Here is a 19,323-nt window from a genome sequence, read left to right on the forward strand (position 1 = left end):
CCTCTGGCTCATGGTGCCCCCGTGGCGCCCTGGCAGCGATGAGAGTTGGCTAATCCCCCTGATCTGAGGGATCAACTCCCTTCCCTGCGGCAGACCCGCGGCTGGACAGCGAGGCCCCTGGTTCCCTGCCAGCGGGATGTGGCGCGAGGGGTGACACCACATCTGTCACTGGGGTGGCTGGTGCCAGCAGTTCTGAGGTCAGCCTCCTGCTACTGTGGCAGCTCAGGTGCCCTTCGCCTCGCACAGCTCTGGCAGGCCAGTCCTTACCTAAAAAGGGGGCCGGGGGGGCTGAGAGAAATAACAAGTGACAAATGGCACTGCTGCACTGGCTGCGAGGCACTTGGTGGAACAGGGAAAACAACCAGCTGGGTGACACCGCTTTGCAGTTCGGGCTTTAGGTACTCGGGAATAATGACCACCTATCAAGCAGAGATCAGAGGCGAAGCCTCATACTATAGCACTTACCTCCTTCCCAGCCAAGGAAAATAACCATTTTGCTCTTTAAAACAGAAATACATCAATCAATGTTAATGGCAGGTCTTTTTCTTTTCCTTTTGTGTGGCGCTTTGCCCAATCTCAGTGTGGTATCTCTCTGTCCACACAGGATCTCAACTATCAAAGACTTCATATATTTACATTATATATATATATGTATGTATGTATGTATGTATGTATGTTTGACGCAGCTTGAAAGACACCTAAAAAGTATGTGTTAGTGGTGAAATTTAAGGCCACTCTGATTCAGCCTACCAAGACAGCAAAGCACCTGGAGCTGTGCTGCAATCCTTGCTGCCGTGCTGGCCCCGGCCTCCCAGCGCTGGTGGTTTGATCTGGGCAAAGCAGGCGTGCAGGACTGGCAGGCGCTACCCATAAGGCATTTACCCTGGCTTTATATGGTCCGCAGCCTTTCCTTTAGCTCTTCTTCCTTCTGCCTACTGGGCTATGCCTGGGGCTGTTGCAATAAATCTTTACTTGGTACAAGGCAGTGCTATATAAACACAAAACAGCTTTCTCCTGCTGCACCAACAGGACAACTCACAGTGTAACCTCCTCTTTTTTTTTGAGGTAGAACTCTGAATCTTCACAATAAATCTATTAATTAGGTTAGCATTATTGTTTGCATTAAAAATAGGCTGCGTGGGATAGCAGCATGCTTATTTATGGCAGTGGGAATGTGGTCACATCAGAAGGCATGGATGTGTCTGTTCCCTACAGTGTGGACTTTAGAAATCCTATGATTATTGAAAAAAGGTTTAATAATCACCTCAAATGGTCATTCTCCTGCCCAGAGGCAAGGTCACGGTGTGTGCATCATTCACACATGCTTGTGTGGCATATTTTTAATTACCTTTAAGGAAGGGGATGCCAAAATCTGACTCTGTCATCAGCTCAGGTGCCTCATTGCACTCATGATTGCATGGGCTGTCCCAGTAGCTCCTGGGAATGAGGAGAGTTTGTTTCCTTGTTTCCTGTAGATGCCTTTTGCATGTTTGAAGGTTGCTTATGTAGCTTCACTCAGTCTTCTCCTCCCTAGATTAATGCTTACAGTTTTCTCCAACTTGCTTAAGCCCTGTTTGCCGGGCCGATGGCCATTTTCACTCCCCTCCTCCAGGCTCCCTTCTCCTCTGGAACTGCAGCACTCAGAATTGGGATCAAGATCAAGCACAGCCTATTGCTGTGGTTCAAAACCCTCCCTGTGGCTCTGTGTGGTGCCCAGTGTGCAGTGAGAAAGGATGCCATTGCAATACAAAGAACAAAATACCCCAGGTTTACAGCTGTCTGTCCTTCTGCATGCTGAATTGAATACGTTCTTATGCATTTTCTTAATTTTCAGATATATCTGCACAGATTTAATTTTGAAAGGTGCTTTTTTATCATGCTTGATGTTTTGATTTAGAAACCACCAAAATAAGCATAGAAGGTTTTCAGCCCGGTGCCAGTGCATCTGTCACCTTGGGGTTGAAACAGCTGATGCTGCGTGATTTCCACCATGGGTTCCTCCAAATTGCTGAAGGCATTTCCTTACCCTCCTTGGCCTTATCTTCTGCTGGCAGTGCCAGCGCAGAGGCATCTGAGTTGCAGGAGGGGGCTGCAGCTTCCCTGCTACTTGCCAGGTGATGGGTGCTCAGCAGCCACTGCTGCCCGGAGAGGGGAGCTGGTTCCAGGTCCCAAATGGGCGATGAGGCGACGTTTGGCAACAGCCACATTTAATTCATGGGTGAAGCCCTCCTTGCAGTTGGAGCAGGCTGCCCTGACAGATTAGGGCTGCCCTGTGCTTGGCCTCCTGCCAGTTCCCTATGGCATGCCTCTTATTTCAAAAATATGTGGGGGAAAAAGTGGAAAGTGTAGCTTTGACCCTTGTGTCTTGCTTCTAGGCCAATTACAGTATCACAAATGTTGTTTTCCTTCTTTCATCTTGGTGTACAGCCTTGCAGACAGAAGGGCTCGTCCCTGCTAACCGAGCAGTGTGGTGTTTCACCCCAAGTTTCTCTCAGCAGCAGTTTGATTCCAGGTGCTGAATGTAGTGGTTGTGAGTGCAAGTCTTGGCAGCAGAAGTCTGCTGGGAATAGGGGTATCTCAGCTGTGTAGCACCTACAGCAAATTACAGTCCTGTAATGGTGACGATGAGAAAAAGCAAAATGAAGATATCATCTCTGGCTGCAAAACATCTATTTCTCTGTGACCCCCACTGCTGTCAGTGCTGATGCCAGTGCTCGTTGCACTGAAGTGGAATGAATACCACCATGCTGTTTGTCTTCTGAAATGTCCCACTTTCTTTCCATCTTTCCCTTTTTCCCCTCTAGCTCTGAGCTGGAGTCTGATTTTAATGGTGACTTACCAAACTCTGAAGTGAGTGAAGGACGGACCTTGCTGCCGGAGCCCCCTGCCTGCCCGAGCTCTGTCCAGAGGTGGGCACCACTTGCCAGGAGCCCTGTGGCACTGGAGGAAAGCCCCAAAACATCCAAAGTTGCTGATGGTAAGCAACAGCACAGCCTGGGGATGCTCCAGCAGCCTCTCCTCAGGGCTGAAGTCAGAGCTGGGGGGAGAGGTTTCAAAGCAGAGGGTGTTGCCGGCAGTGTGGCCAGGTTCTACCCTTTAACAGTGTCTTTGTTTGGCTGTAAACAAAGTTACAGCCATTTGGGTGCTGTAGCTGCTGAAACAGCATTTCTGTGATGCAGGGTAACCTGGAGTAACTGTGCCTTGTGCTTAGCTTGCAGGGGTGGGATAAATATTTTCCCACTAGTGAAAGTTTGGAAGTGATTAGTAGTCAATGCAATAGCTGCGGTATTGCCTAAGCAAGGGTGATGTTGGGAAGCACTAGAGAGCTCTGCTTCGTTCAAGTTGTATTTCTATCAGTAGCTGCTTAAAGTTTTTCTTTCCAGTGAAACACAAGGAGGAAAGCATATAGCTAGCAGGGAGGTGGGGAGAGGTTTAAGAACAGTCTGCTTCCAAATGGGATCTCCTTTCTGGAGTTGAAGGTCAGAACTAAGAGATGTGCTAAAACAGCAAAAGCAATCGTTTTGCAGAAAATAAAAGGCCATCAGCATTCATTTCTTCCCTTCCCCCACTACCCCCACATCCATATATGCATTTTTAATCCAAACAGGGAAGAGGGGACTTCATACAGTAATTTGACTCTTGAAGAACAAAGCCCTAGTTTAGGGCAAAAAAAGGACAGCAGCAAACCCCAAAGCACGCCCAGCAGCATGTGACCCCATGCAGTTACTGGAGGATTTTATCCCTTTTCCTCCTCAATGTCATGTTCTCCCCTACTCCTGGCTGCTAAGGTCACCTCCCTCTGCACCATCACCTTCCTCCCCACTGTGCCAGCCGGGGTTATCTATATCTTCATGAGCAGCCTGTCTCTCAGCCCTGCATCCTCACCCAGCTGCATTACAGCATCCCTCCGGTTTTACCGTTTCATCCTGTCCCCTCTCCTGCCGGCAGCGGGGTGTGGGGGTGAGCGCGGAGGGCTGCCGGAGCCGCCTCCTTGGAGCCTCTCCCTGCAGTGGGGCGGGCGGTGGGTGCGCGCTGCCCCCTCCCGGCCAGCGGCACGGGCACGGGGGGGGGCTGGCTGGGAAACTGACCCCTCTCCACCGGGGGCCTTCTCCCCCCCCCTTTTCTTTTTTTCCTATCTCTGTCTTCGCTCTCTGACTTTTGCTACCTTAGGTGACCATGTGACTTTTCTGTTTCTGTTCAGCGTTACAGAGAGCCAACAGTTTTCACACCACAGCATTAAATAAGTATCAGAATTGGAGGAGAAAACTCCAAACAAGTGAGTAAAGCCCAAGAAGTGATTGTGTCTTCTATGTGTGCTGTCTTCTGTTTTCCTATCTCTTAAATGTGTTTCTCCTTCTTTCCTTTAAAATTTTTCTGAGTCACTAGGTGAGAAAACAGAGATCTAAAATGCACCAAATATTTCTTTTGCATTTTCTTGTCCTCAAAAGATGAAATTCCCTTTCTGTGTGACTGTTCCCTATGTGAGTACACCCACCAGCAAGCAGTGTCCGCTGTAATTCTCCAGCTGAGAACCTGCACCCCTATACCAGATCTGTGTATTCTGTCTCTAGCCCTGCCTGCACTGATTGTTTTTTATTAGGTGCAATGCTGGGTATAACATGGTGACCATCACTTATTAGAAATGCTCCTGGAGGTGCCTATTTATACCCATCTACCGCTGCTCTATCACCTCTTTCTTTTTTTTTTTTTTTTTTTTTTTTTGTTGGAGAAAACCGGGTGGTGTTTCTGGGTTGCTGAAAGGGAGAGAGTACTAGCAGCCATCCCACGAGGTGAGCTGGTGAAAATAAGTGTTAGAGTTCTTGTTCTCTAGCAGTTTTACTTGGTCTGGGCTGACCTGTCTCTGCCTGTGGGAATTGCACAGGAATGCAGTGATTTCAATAGTGATCAGGTCTGTGCCCAATTCACTTCCAAAACACAGGGCATTCACCCCTCGCAGCTGAGACTGCATCTAGGTAATCTTCCTCCTGGGCTGCGGTCCCAAAACAAACCAGTCATCCTCAGTTACACCTCTGCTGCTCCTAACAGGGTTGCCCGCCTGCCTTGGCACAGCCCCTCTGCAGTGCAGTGCCTGCCCAGTCCCTGCTTGCAGGTACCTGCTGCCAGGATTGATCATACCAGTATGGGAGCTGGGTGAGCTTACCAGCATCCCAAACCCTCTCAAAACTCTGTTAGAAATGCAGTCATATCTGTTAGACTGGGATGTTGACAGCCTGATGTATAAAACACTAATCTGCAGCAGTGGAAAGAAGGGATTTGTGCATGTGACCAAGTGCCACAGTTTCTGGGCATGGAGACAGCGTGTTTTTGGGAATGGTGGTGACAGCCGCTTTCTTGCCCTCAGCTGCCCTCTGCAATGAGGGGGATTTCTGCTGCTGCTCAGAGTCCTGGTTGCCTTCAGAGGAGTTAAGGCTCTGCTCCTGAAACAAGGAGGATCCCTGTGTCTGTTATGGGCCCAGCATTCAAGCAGAGGCATCTCAGCTTGCTTGGTTTGAATGCACAAACAAGCTGCAAGATCATTTGCAAGAACCCACTGTGAGATGAAATTTTATATCTCAACAGAGCAGACACGCTGCACCTCTCCTTCCTGGCACTGGGCTCGCCTCCCAGTCAGTTGCCTGCCAGTGTGCGTGAACGCTGTCCCTACTGACCCCATGGTCCCTTGGAACCCCCAGTGCCACACATCTGGGATAACTCAGTAAATTTCCATAGCGGATGCACAGGGCTATTTCACGGTCCTGAAAGGATGCTCCCACCAAGCTCAACTACAGCAAACCACCCCCTGCCATGGGCTATCCCCAGAGAGGCAGCTGTGGCAGGTGGACAGGGAGATGAGCCACGATGGGACTGTGCTCCCTGGGATTCACCACACCTCCAAGGCGTGGGGACTTGCCATGCTCCAAGAGCCTCTGTGGAGCAGCTGCACGGGGTGTCCCACCCAGGGGAAGGCTGTACCATGCCCAGGATGGGGAGGCAGGGCAGGGTGCCTTCAGAAAGTCTCGTGGCATCTGTGTGGTTGGCTTCACCAAAGGCTTGGATTTAAAATCTTGCCTTAATTGATCTGTTTTTAAAAGATCGAACAAAAATGATGCTTATTCCAGGTTTGGCGGGGGGAGGAGGAAAGAAAGACTTTGAGAGGGGAAAGAAGAGAAGACCAAGGATCACTCTTAATTTTGACTCATTATCAGCTTGTTCTCAGCAAGTGCATGACTTAATCGTTGCAAATTAATTTCCCCATAATTTTATTAAACTCTCCCGTGTGTCTCCAGAGGGCTCTAGAGGGAGCTAAAGGCCTTTGAGAGGGAAGTGACTGCTACACGAATTTGTTTGAACCTCAAGCATGCTGCTAAAACGAGGTGTAAAGCGCATTCAGCATATACTGGGAACAGAATAAAGGCTTTTTCTACTCTCTGGAGGAACACTGTAAATCTTAGTTTCTATATTTAATATACTTAATATTTGGTTACAAGAATTCATATGATCATCAGTCACATGAAAGAAAAATCTGTCTCCTTTTCAGATTTATTTCCCAAAACACATATGTTTCATAAACAGCACAAGGTACGCAGCCAAGGAAATGAAATCAGTGTCATGGTTATATTGGCTGAAAGGCTCAGAGCAGGATATTACCTTTCAAAATCTTTAATCCCTGTCACACAGCTACAGGGAATGCGGTGCTCTTAATTTCTCTTGGTCATTTGGAATAGCTTTTGGGCCAAGTAGCTCATGAACAGTGCCCTAGGGAACTTTTTTTTTTTTTTCCCTCTTAAATCCTGTTTTGAATGTGAAGCTGCAAATTTGTTTTCAGTGTCTTGGTGGGAATAAATCCATTAACTCTGTGAAAGAGAGCAAGCTGTGGCTTTGTGCAAAGCAATGTTCTCGCATGTGCAGGCCCTGTCCATGTGAGCTAATGCACATCCACAAGAGCTGTCATGGGAAGTGCTTCTCCCCACGAGCACATGCCATTACCCTGCAGACCCCTGGGCTGTGGGTTTTATGCCCTCATCAGTGTTTCAGCTGTTGGTGCTCCAGTAGTTGCGTTTCCCCTCGATGTGCTGGGCTGTGTCAGAAGACTCAGGGCTTTAGCAGATCAGGCTAAACCTCCCTGGTTCACTTGTACGGATGATGGTGGGATTTTTTAATTTGAATTCTGGACTCCTATGTTTTCCTATAGCTCAATTCACAGAATATAAAGGTCAGCCCCGGGTTGCTAGTCCCTGTGGGAGTTCCTTAACAAACACCAGTGCATTGTTTCCCTCCATTCTTGACCAAATGTAACAAATTACATCAAGATTGGGAACGAATAGGTGAGGCACTGAGAGGAAAGGAAAGTTGGCCTTTCTCCCTGGCTTGTCTTTTCTGAAGTCCATATGCAGGAACTGTCTTCTCTCTCTCTGGTGTGGCTTTTGTCCTTATGCAGCTTTTAATCCCTGTGTAGAAGAATGGAAGTTTGCTTTGGGAACCTTTGTGGGTTTCAGAACTAATAACTGGGTTTGGGAGTTAACAATTCAGATATAAATATACTTGTCATGTTATACCTTGACATGGTAATATCTTGGCTCAGTGTTACTTTTGTTCTGTCCAAAGATTATTGATTATGTAAAATTGCCATAGGCACAAATACTAGAGAGCTCTCCTGACTCCTTTCAGGTGCAAGTTACCTCCCTACTTTTGCTTCCAGCAGGTCTGTCTGTCTGTGCTGGTTTTGGTTCAAGGCCTTTAGCAATTAGTTACTTTGCCTGATCCTAGGAGAGCCCCCAGCATGCGGTGCGTTGGCCTGGCTTGGGAGACCACAGGATTATTTCTGTCCTTACTGCCTGCAGGTGGTTGCATTTTCCATTTTTTCCCCATTCTGCTGGACAGCCCTCTCAGAAGTCATTAGTTTTCTTCATTTCTCGGAACTACCCAAAGCTTCGAAAGTCACTGGTTGTTTTGACTGCCTCTGCTTTTAAGTCCAGAAAGCCCTCTGAAAAGGGCTGGTTTTCCAGAAAGTTTCCTGGAACTCAAAAGCTGCTTCACTACATCCAGCCAAAAAGTAGAAGCAGTTCAGGTCTGCCGCTGAAAATATCAACATGTTTGGCACAGCATGCACACACATGTGCATGAGGCCATAAACTTCATTAGTGTAGGTCAGCTCCTCGGGTACAACTGTATCCAGATGACTGTTTAATTTTCTACTCTCATTCTTCAATTGCAAACTTTATTTAAGACAAAACCAATACCAGTGTGACAGCAAAATTTGTGTCTTTGGCAGGCTTCCCTCTACTGTCCAGCAAGAAACCAGGGCTACACTGGAAGGACAGCTCAGCCAGCTGTCAAACTGGTCCTGGGGAGGATCACTCCCAAACACAGGTATGAAGGAAAATTGTGCAGAGCAAAACAAGTGTAGCTACTGTTGGGGCATGTCTGCTCTCAGCAGGCTGTCTGAGCATCCTCTGCTCTTTCAAATAGTTTTGGTCTTTGCAGTAACCGCTGAAGTTGGAGTTATGCCTGTGATGTACGCAGGGAAGAGACTTTGATGTTCTGATATAAACATCCCCAAAACATGCAGCTAAGTCCCATGTGCTATGGGACTCCGACCTTGATCACATTGAGAATTAGGCACTAATCTGTTGCATCAGTCAGCATGTAGGCACCACCACTCTGCCCTGCCCTTGCTGAAATATCCTTTGTGTTACACTTTCTGTCCAAAGGGGTGGGAATCCCCCAAAACCTCTGCCCCCTGCTGCTTCCAAGCTGGCTGTTGGTCTGCCCACATGCTCCTAGGGCTAGGTAGAAACATGTGGCATGTTGGGCAAGGACATGTACAAGCAGTGGCAGGGTGAAAGGGTATCACATTTGAGTGGTTTAAGTGCCACTTGATCGTTGTGTATCGCTGGACAAAAGGCGAGTGCCAGCACTGACCTTGGAGAGCAAATGTGGGAGCTGAGGTAAGAGCTCACATAGGAAATCTGGCAAAGAGGTGGGGGGATTTCAGGCTGTTACAGCCTTTAAATGTAGGTGTGCCCCTGTCTAATGTTTACCCCTTGCATCCAGTGGGCAGAAGACTACTTTTCTTAATTTGCAGCAGGCCCTTGGCTCCACACCTCCCACAGCTCAGCAGCATCTTCAGCTTCCTTCAGGACCTAGGATTTCCACTGTATTTTCTGCTTTTTTCTAATTAGTATATTTTTTTTAAGGCTGAGGAAGGGTGAGCCTGCCATAAGTGCAGCGCTGAAGCAGGAGTCGTGACCAATCATCCCGAGCAAAGGGCAGCACATCCCCTGGACTCAGAGCTGGGCGGAACAGGAACCAGTCCATGGCCTCCATGTCCTAGCCTGTTGTCCTCACCCTTGGGTTAAACGTGATTAAAACTCCTTGACCTCAGGGTCTGTGTTAGAAAAAAAATCAAGTCTCCCATGTCCATGGTGGTAGTTGAAATCCGGTCCAGGACAATAGGGCCAGGAAGGCAATGTCCCAGGGGAGCGAAGCTGCACAATGCTGCCTGGCCACACTGTGCATGAGGAGAGGTGATTTTGTGCAGCTCCACTCTATAAGCAGTGCTTACTGACCTTTTTCTTACTCTAAAGAGAGAGGATTAAGAGGGCATGTGTTTGTTTATTTGTTTATTGGTTTTTCTCATGTTTTTCTATCTGAGATCCTGGCCAATATTTATTTTGGTCATCAAATGCAACTGTGGAACAGGGAATAATTATTATTGCCTTACTCCTGATGCTTCTGGGGAATGAGAAGTCAGTCAGGTTAATGGCTTCACCTGTGTGAATTTGGGAATCTGGCACATAAGTGGAAACAGGAATTGAATATTCACACCATCCATTATCCCGCAGCATTGAGGATAAAACGCCTCCCTCTTAAGAAGGAAAATACACTAGTTTTAGCCTACTGGCTAGATAATGTAGACATTTATCCTTGTTACTATCTACAGCAGAAGATTTTGGTGGCTAGAGTAAGGAATTTAAATCTTCACCAAAGGAAAAATAATCATAGGAGAGAACTAATTGAATTGTTTAAAAGTACAGTCTTGGCATTTACAGTCTTTTCTGGGTCACATCATTCAATCCTAAGTGTGCTATGTAAGCATGTAGTATTATAAAAGCAGTTAGAGAGGGTGGATGATAGTCTCTTGTGCTTGCTGGAAACTCTAAGGTAGTGCAACTGGAACACACGCAGGAGAACAAAGCAGATCTGCTCTTGTTTATTCTCCTTTAGATAGGACTGTTTCTTTCGAAGGAAAATATTAAAGGCAGTTCATAAAGATATGACAGATTCTTAGCATGAATAGCATTATTTTTAGACTATTAACATTTCAAGTAGTATTAGATCTCCACTCCTAGAGAAATACTAACTCTTTAGGGAGAAATGCTTTTCTTCTTATTGCATTATCATCTATACGTGTGTATGTATATGTATATAAATTAAATATTATGTTTATTAGTATTAAATTAAGATTAAAATTGATTAAAACATTATATGAAGTGAAAGATATACTAAACTGTGTTTTTCTACCGCTAAAATAATCTTTTTTTTCATGCACTTCACAGTTGGCTTCTTACAAGAAACCACCAGAAGTTACAAGAGGACATTTCAAACCCTACAGCCCAGTATTTCAAAGAAAAGAAAAAGCCAGAGAGATGCCCGAAGACATCTGTCTCTATGTGCCCCATTGTCCTTCTCAGAGCAGCACCAGAGGTTCTCCATGGACCCCTCCTGGGAATGGGACACTGGCTACTGATCTTTCTGAGCCTGAAGATATGGATAGTGACATTAAGACATACAGAGTCCAGGGCTGGAAGGAAAAAACCCAGAAATATACCTCTGAACCAGAAGATTTTAATAGGAAGACAAAAGCACTGTCATCTCTGGGTTTGAAAGAGAAAGATGGCAAAAATACAAGGCACCCAGAAGAAAAGCTTGAGCAAGAATTAAAGGAGGCCAAAAAGAGGCTAGTGCTTTGTACTCAACAGCGACCCTCGTCGTGTGATTCAAAAAGGAAAGACTTGGGCAGAACCAGTCCAGGCTGTCCAAACAAAGGAGCGCTGCGGACTTCAGAGGAAAAGGATGCTGACTGGAGAAAAGACGTGTTCAAACAATCTGGTTGTCCTGTGCCTCACTTATTTGCAGATGATGCTCCACCAGCTTTGCCAGTTGATACTAAAGATGTTCTGAGGAGTCCAGATGCAGTTGCCAGGGAGCACGCAGCGGGCCGGCCCAAATCACCACTGAGGCTCATAGCCAATGCTATCAAAAGGTCCATTTTGGAGCCTCTAACCATGTCTCCAGAAGGACTAAAGCAGGACTTAGACAGCAAAGTCAAAGCCTCTTCAGAACAAGCTTTCTTCAGCTTCCCCAGTACTCCTGGCTATTCCCTAAGCCAAATGAACAGTAACAACAATAGAGCAAGTAACACTCAGCCACAGGAGCTTAAAGTAGGGGAGTGGGCAGGACAATATTTAGGAAATGGGAGCTGTTTCTCAAATTCATCTAATTTTTCTGTCGGCTCTGAAAAGAAATTGCTAAGGGATTACAGTGAGGAGGTATCCTTCCCAGTCTACAGTCCTCACACCAGGCCTTCCCAGAGAACCAGTATACCTCAGACATCGTCTTGCACTAGGATGGAGGATGTCCCAGGACTCCTAGAAAAGTTTACCTTCAAAGAGACTCCTCCAGGGGCTCCTATGGATGACGTGATTATATGTAATGAAAAGTACTTCCTTCTTTCATCTCCAGAGCCCAAGAACACCTCCAAGGACAATCTGGATGACTCTGAACAGAAGGGTAGTATAGGGTCACTCTTCGATAGACTGAGAGGTAAAGTTCATGACAGAGAAGGGGGCTCCCTTGTGTCATCCCTGCCTTTCATGAAGAACCATTCTCCAGAAGACAGGCTATGTTATCCTTCCACAGGTGAGGACCTGAGTGGAATTATTATTCTTGTTATTATTGTTATGTAATAGCACTTAAAATTTAAAAGACCTGTGTGTGATCATGCAAACACATATCTGTTGTATGTTATGTTTACTTTATAGCTACTTTCTACATAGGAAGACTTAATACGTATTCTGATTAAGGTTTAGGAGTTGCTTCTGGTTTAGGGGAGCAGATCAGATCTGCAAGCAGCGCGCAGCACACTGGACCCAAGTTTGCTGCTTACTGCTGTTCAGATGTGTTTGGGTCAGGAAAATATACTCACCAAGGTGGAAGAAGCAGTGAGGCAGAGTGGGATGGTGTGCAGAGCAGCTGCTGCTGTGACACTGAGTGTATTACGGAAGGGATAGTACAGCAGGCAAGCTTGAGGATGAGCACTGAAAACTCCAGTGCAGCATAGAGCACGTTTGCTACCCTTTCCGTAAGGAGCTCAGAGACTGAAGCAATATGGTTGCGGTAGCAAGCTTTGCTTTGTGTATGTGCTTTCTCAGCAGGTGTCTCTTCAGCTCTGTCTGCTGTTGCAGTGACTGAACTGTAGACATACTTTTGGGAGCTTTGCGGTGTCATTAATATCCCCTTGTTCTTTTATTTGAAAGGAGATAGGACCTTCTTGACTACTCTGACCTACTTGTGAGTCTATTTGGGCAGTGATTAAAAGGCATCAATTTTCATGTTTGCTTGCTGGCAAGAACAAGGTTAGTATTAAAACTGCAGACGAGCCTAAGAAATATTGATGTCAGACAAAGAGCAATCTGAGTAATCTGAGCATAGGCTCAGAAAGAATTAAGTGTAGCACAGTTTCAGGCATGAAATATGAGGTATGAGAGCTGCAACCACCTGTCTTTCACCATGATCCATCTTTCCACTAGCCCACTGCAGAAAGTCACAGTTATTTAACTACATAATCTACTGAATTTTATTGACATACCTGTTTGTTTCTTACTCTATTAAATTGCAATCCAAACTGTAACCTCAAAATTGCTGCATTAGAATAACAATATGTATGTTAAAATACCAAGTCACCGAAATGTTCCCAGTGAGCTGCCAGATCCTTTTTGCATCCTTCCTGCTTCAGAACTACTGCATTCTGTGAGGAAGATACACAGTAGGTGTAAGAGCCTTGATCTGAAGCTCATTAAAATCCACAGAATAACTCCTGCCCTCATTCCTGAATTTTTTGGTTGGATTCTTGGAGCATCCTTTATCTAACAACTTGCAAAACAAGGCATCCCCATTGAGGCAGAGGATGTGAAGGACTGCACTGAAACCACAGGGAGTTGCTAGAGTTTACACTTGTCATGCTGTGGTCTTAAATGGGAGGCTTTTTCTGAGTCTTTACTTAGTCATGACCCATCAACTAAGCCAAGCTGACTTGCTCTTAACTAAATATATTACAATAATTGGTATGTTGTGTTCCTACTAAAATGGGAAAAGTTTTTGTTAGGTTTGAATAATGCTATACTTTATTTGTATTTTAAATATTTGGGGGAAAAAACCCATGCTGGTTTAATATGTGTTGCATTCCTCTGCTGTGCAAGCCAAAAGAGGAATTATTAAATTATTATAATTATTGAATATAGGCATTGCGAAGTCTGTTCAGAAGCAAAAAAATGCAGCTTTGATCTAGCTATTTGCCCAGTAATCTGCTGTCTTCAGTGTTTCAACATTGCAGCTTCCTGAACTTTTCCAAACATTCATATTTGAGTAAATCAAGCTGGTAAAGAGCCAAGTCCTGCCTGGCTTTCTGAAATGGCATTTCTGTCTCATGTTGGCATTCGTCTGAGGCCCAGGCTTGGCAAACTCCAGTCATGAACTGATGACAAGCTTTAGCCCACATTACATGTCATTATTTTTCTTTCTTGAAATTTATCATGAATCTCGAAAAATTTCTTTTCTAAAAAAAAAAAATAAAAATACTCCCAGGATCTTGCAGAAACTAGTTTAATGAGGCTTTTTCTCCTACTCCTGTTGGCTTGCTGCAGTAGGGGTTTTCTATCCTATTTGAGGCCAGACAGACTTGTTCTCTGCAAGTATGGTTGATCTTACATTATGCTGATGTTTTCTCCCTCGATGGGCTGTTGGCATGTGGAGCCAAATAATGAGCTGGGTGGTAAAAGTCCGTGGGCTTGAGATGAGACTGGGCAAGTTCATTGAAGAGAAATCCACTGAGGAGTAACCAAATGCTTAGAAACCACTTCCTATTTAGAAAGCTCCTGAACTGAAAAATGCTTGGAGGCTGCGTGAGTGTTAAGGGAAGGAATCACATATGACTGCCCGGTACCTATAGCATTCCTTTTAGACATCCATTGCTGGAGACAGGCTGGAAGGACCTTCAGCCTCACCCTACACATATACTTCTACGTTATGTTGCTCGTCTTTCTGCAAATGCACGTCAAGATGTCTTTCCTATGCTGATGACTTCTGCATTTCAGACCCAGATGTCTGTCCAAACTAAAACTATATTCTGTCCTTTTGTTGTTTCCTGCCGAGTGTTCAGCCACCAGCTGAAGCTCAGCATAGGGAAGCAGAGATCTTAATTGCTCAGCAGCAGATTGATTGCCTGTTGGTCAAACTTACACCTGCAGTTATACCTTCCATACAGGTCATTCCAGCTTCTGAAATGCAGACCTGGTCTAAAGGCTTTCTGGCTAACGCTTTCTTTCTGTTTCATACGAGCTGTTCCTCAGAGACACTTGGAAATCTGGGCTTGTGCAGAGATCTGGCTGCACAGACTACCTGTGTGGGACCTAGACAAATTTTACTGAAGTAATAGGGGTTCGTGTACTGTTTTCAGTGAGAGATTGGTTTTAAAAAATCCCAAACTCCTGTCTCAGTTTTCTTGTAAAATATACAAATGTCCCCAAATAGCCACACTGGTGTTTTTAAGTGCAGATCCAGATTTTTTATTGACTACAGGAATATCTTTGTCCTTTAATTCCTCCTTTGTGTTCCAACCTGCAATTAAAGAAACCTAAAAAACTTGATCAATAAAACTGATTGATCACGTGGTTAACTGTTCTCTCCTAACCCTACTTGCCCTTTTGAAATTTAGAAAAATGCCAAAGCACCATGTTAGTTATAGATACTAAAAATCATTAATACCACAGAAAAACAACAGTAAGAAGAGAGCTAAGCCAGGCTGTTTGAGAGAGTTGCAGTCAGCAGTGTTTGTAATGAGACTCAGTAGTGGATCCAGGGGTTAGGTTACTCTTGACTTACAGACCTTCTACAGACCAGTCCGTAAATGTGGTTGGGTATTGGCAGATGTTTGTGGCTCTGGGTTTGCTTCTTGTACAATGAAGATGTGGAAGGAATATTTCTGTCCCTGACAGAGTAGGGGTCATGTGAAAAACATTCCTAGAATCGCCCCTTAGATGAGAGTCGTTATAACTCAAGTTTGTGACTGGCTTTACATGGCTCCCTTCATTAAGCAGGACAACCAGCTCAGCTGATGAGAAAAGTAGATATGTTATGAACTCACTTTGCTGGTTTTGTGCACTTTTAGATTGAAAAGAGATTGTTTTAAATATTTCAGGTTCATATGTGTTCCCACTACTGCACCTTTGTACCACTGAAAGTCTGTGTTTGTGATGTTCTTGTCAGCTAGGACACTTATCTCAGTGATTACATGTTTTAGAAGGGGAACTGAGGCACTACAAGATTAAATTACATACCTAAAAGCACATGAGAAATCTATGGAGAAGCAGAGAGGTGAAGCCAAAGAGCCAAGCCCACTCTTGATTTCTTCCGTCCTTTCATTTAATCTCCTACTTCATGCCAAGTCCCATCTGATTTGGGACATCAGTGTCCTAGGAGATATGTGTAGCTTTGCCTCTTTCTTTTGTAAAACACTGAAATACTTAACGTGGTCATGATTAACTCCGATGACTTTATAAAACCACGCAATCTTGGACACTTAGAGAGGAAGCCAACAGATTAACATAACATTATGTTATAAAACCGGTTCCTGCTCCAAGGCTTTCCGTGTATTTAGACTGCAGTCATTACCGTGGCACAAAAACACCCCAGGAAAGGGAGGTGAGCTGTGACATGCGGAGTGACAGTAGCGGTGGTTTGGTGGGTTTTTTTCCCCTATAGATCTCCAGGATAACCAGCAGTGTTCCCACATGAAACAGAAGGTATTACCTTCTTAATCTCTTCATGTGACATCTCCCTCTTTGTGCAGAGGACCTCAAGTTTCCTAGGAAAGCCAGTCCGTTAGATTTACATGATAAGAGGGGTTCTCAAAAGTGCTGGACTTCGGTCATTTGATCCCTCTGAGTACAGTGAGGGTTTTACCACTGATGACATTCAATGGCAGCATGCTTAGGCCAAAGCAAAGTGTCTTTGAGACTCACCTTTGGATTACCAGGCTGTAACACACTGTCATAGGAAGGAGTTTTAATTTTATGGATGCCATTTTTCTTATCTCTTATGACATACACATACATGGATACCAAGTACCAATATCAAGAATTGGAGGTTTCCTCCAGCTTTGCACTTTGAAGTGTGTTGTGTGACACTGTCAGATTCAATAACAATTAATAAAAATAGTAATTAATACTCAGTTTCATGTGATTTGACAGCTGTAAATCAGGTAAGCTGGAAAGGTTTCTTGACCAAACTCCTAGTAGCCACTGTGAGGTGGAAATCAAGATTAGATTAATAAAGATTTCAGAAATATTTGTTCCTTTCCCCTTTATAATTAAGAACTAAAAGTATGGCTGACCGTTCCTCATGATCCAAAGTCATGTTAGCTGGGGAGAAAAAGCTCTAGTGTAACAGGTTAATTTGGAAGATAGGGAGACACTAGAGTACTTAAGAAATAAAAAATAAATAACTCCAATTTTGAAGGAATTAGATGGCCAGAAAGCGAAAGGCCAAGTCCAAAAAATTTGAGTTAATATTTGGAAAAAACATACGTTTTTGAGATCTTTTCTGTAGCTATTGAGCATTAAGGCTTGATATATTTGGAGTAGACAAGTTATTATTATCCAACTTTACTATTGTAGTTCTGAGTTTCAGATTTAAATGATCCAGTAAGTGTAGAAGTCCCCAAGTTGAACATTTTTATGTGTGAACTTCTTGTCCAGATCCTCACACCTGGCAGCTAAATTCTGTCTGTTTCATTCCCTTTGGAGATGGGAAAGATTAATGCTCAGTCATCTGTAGTAGAACATACAGATGCTGTAATACAGAAGTGTGGTTTGGTTTGGTTTTTCATGTGTTGTTGTTGTTGTTGTTCACCACCACCACCCCCCCACCACCCCCCCAAAAAAAAAAAAAAGAATAAACTTGTGGTATATTCTTTCTCTAGCTCTGCATAAAGAAAGTTCATTCCATGAGGTAATTTCTTACTGTGCTTGTTATAGTTGTTTTGAAGTTGAAATTTGCATCTGGGGTACATTTTAGAGCATATTTCTAGTCTCTCCCACGAGGAAATAGCCAAAGAAAAATAGCTGAGCAGAGCACTGAGTGGCTGCCCTTCTAGTGTTGAAAGAAGTGCACTGTCCCACTGCTTCTGTATCCCTGAAATGTGGCAGGACCACCCATCTGGAAGCCAAAGCCCTGTATTCTCATCCCAGTTCTGTCATTCTTTGCTGTGTGTTTCTGGGCACCTCCTTGGAGCAGCCCATGCTTTGATTATCCACATTATATTAGCAGAGAGCCTCAGTGCTGTGAAACATATATGCAATAAATGTGACAAGAGACCTTAACTGTCAATGCAAACAGGTAGATCCATCAGCTGCCTCATCACTGAGTGGCTTCACATAGTCCTTCATCCTGTAGGATTCTCAGGTGGAGATGATAAAGGATGTTGCTGATTGCAGTCAGGTGGCTGTCATCTCACAGAGGTTTAGGTACTGCATCCCTTGAAAAGCTCAGCTCTTTTGGAGCAATCTAAAAATGGCTTTTCTCTGCAGAGCAAGGTGCAAATACCCGACTCTCCATAGCAGATAGGCACTGGGAGGACTGTGGCTGTTATGAATCTATTCCATGTGCAGACATTGCCTTCCTTATGCTCATGAGATGGCCCTTGGAAGTCATTGACCCTCTCTCTGTCCCAGAAGGGCAAAGAGCTCCCAAGTCACACCCTTGAGGAGGAGGAAGGTGCCCATGTCTTATAGCAGGCTGCTTTTTCTGTAGACCTTGTAATGCTTTTTAAATTATTGATATCACTCAAAGCGGAGGACGGGGGAAGCAGTCACTTATTCCCACAGCTGAGAGAAGAAAGGGAGTGTGTAATTGCTTGTGTTTCCAGCCCTGGTGGGCTGTAAAGCTTGCCCTTTGAATATTACAGAATTTCATTTCGCTAGTGGTCTGAGTGCAGGGTAGTTACTGCAAACTTTTGGTTGCACAGGGAGAAGCAAGGTAGGTGAATTTACGTCTCCAAAGTAGTAGTGGTGGATAGCTCCCCACGCCTGCCTTCATCATGTGCACTGGGAAGGGCTTTATGGCTGATAGCTCCCCACCGCTGGGAGCAGAGGTGGGGGGTGCAGCTGGATTTGCGCTCCTGTCTGCAGAGCGTGGGGCAGTGTGTGGCACCAGTGTCACCCCAGCAATAATGAGTCATCGGAGAATCCCCGGCAGGTCAGTGAGCAGGAGCTGTGTCCCTCCTCCAAGTGCCATGAGGTGAGGCGGAGAGGTGTGGGGTGGCAGCCTGGGCAATTCCGGAGCAGTGGAATCACCTGGCAGGCTGGAGACCCACCTGGAGGGCTGTTGCACCTCCCGGCTTTCCCTCAAAGGCATCTGCTGCCCAAGGACTTGTCCTGCAAAAAAGGATGGCAGGACCCAGATCTGCTCCAGTGGACCCTCTGAGCTTACAGCTTCATCGAACACTAGGACTGGGTGCTTCTATAACGGAGATTGCTCAGGAAAATCAGGATTTGTGCCTCAGATTACTTGGATTTGCTTTTATTGCTTTATCATCCAGGACAAACAGGTTTCATGGATCCTGATTTTAAATTAGGGCTTGAGACAGATGCCCTACTTCAGGACTGTGATCCAGGACGAGGCAAAGAAGAAACATTTACACTGGGAGAATGGGAAGTTATTTCAGTCTGAATACAACTTGCACATAGAGAGCCAACTGTTACCTTGCAGATACAATGAAAAATGGCACTGTTAGCTTTAAATAATGTACATTTCCAAGATGTTGCCCAGCTGTTAATCATTAACCCTGTAGCAGGTTGAAGCATAGTGACAGATGTTCCAAAAGCGGTTTTATTTTCTGAAATAAAGAGAACGAAGCTATGAATTAGACAAATTAAGAAGAAATTCAAATATTTACACCCAGTTGAAATGAGATGCTGGAAAAACAGGCATGATAAAATTGCTACAATTAAATGTAATTTAATTTATAATTCTGAAAGCATGCTT

General features: G+C 44.9%; 1 protein-coding gene across 5 annotated transcripts in view; it reads left to right on the plus strand.

Annotated features, from left to right (window-relative positions):
- Positions 1-19,323, plus strand: part of MICAL2 (microtubule associated monooxygenase, calponin and LIM domain containing 2) — a 133,128-nt gene that overhangs the window by 99,128 nt on the left and 14,677 nt on the right. For all 5 annotated transcript variants that reach the window (XM_055813859.1, XM_055813855.1, XM_055813858.1 and 2 more), the window contains 4 exons: positions 2,805-2,977; positions 4,202-4,276; positions 8,273-8,370; positions 10,560-11,922. In XM_055813859.1, coding sequence (XP_055669834.1) covers positions 2,805-2,977; positions 4,202-4,276; positions 8,273-8,370; positions 10,560-11,922 — 1,709 coding nt within the window. The remainder of the gene's footprint in view (positions 1-2,804; positions 2,978-4,201; positions 4,277-8,272; positions 8,371-10,559; positions 11,923-19,323) is intronic.

The sequence above is a fragment of the Falco peregrinus genome, chromosome 9 (genome assembly GCF_023634155.1).
Source record: "Falco peregrinus isolate bFalPer1 chromosome 9, bFalPer1.pri, whole genome shotgun sequence".
NCBI classification, from domain to species: Eukaryota; Metazoa; Chordata; class Aves; order Falconiformes; family Falconidae; genus Falco; species Falco peregrinus.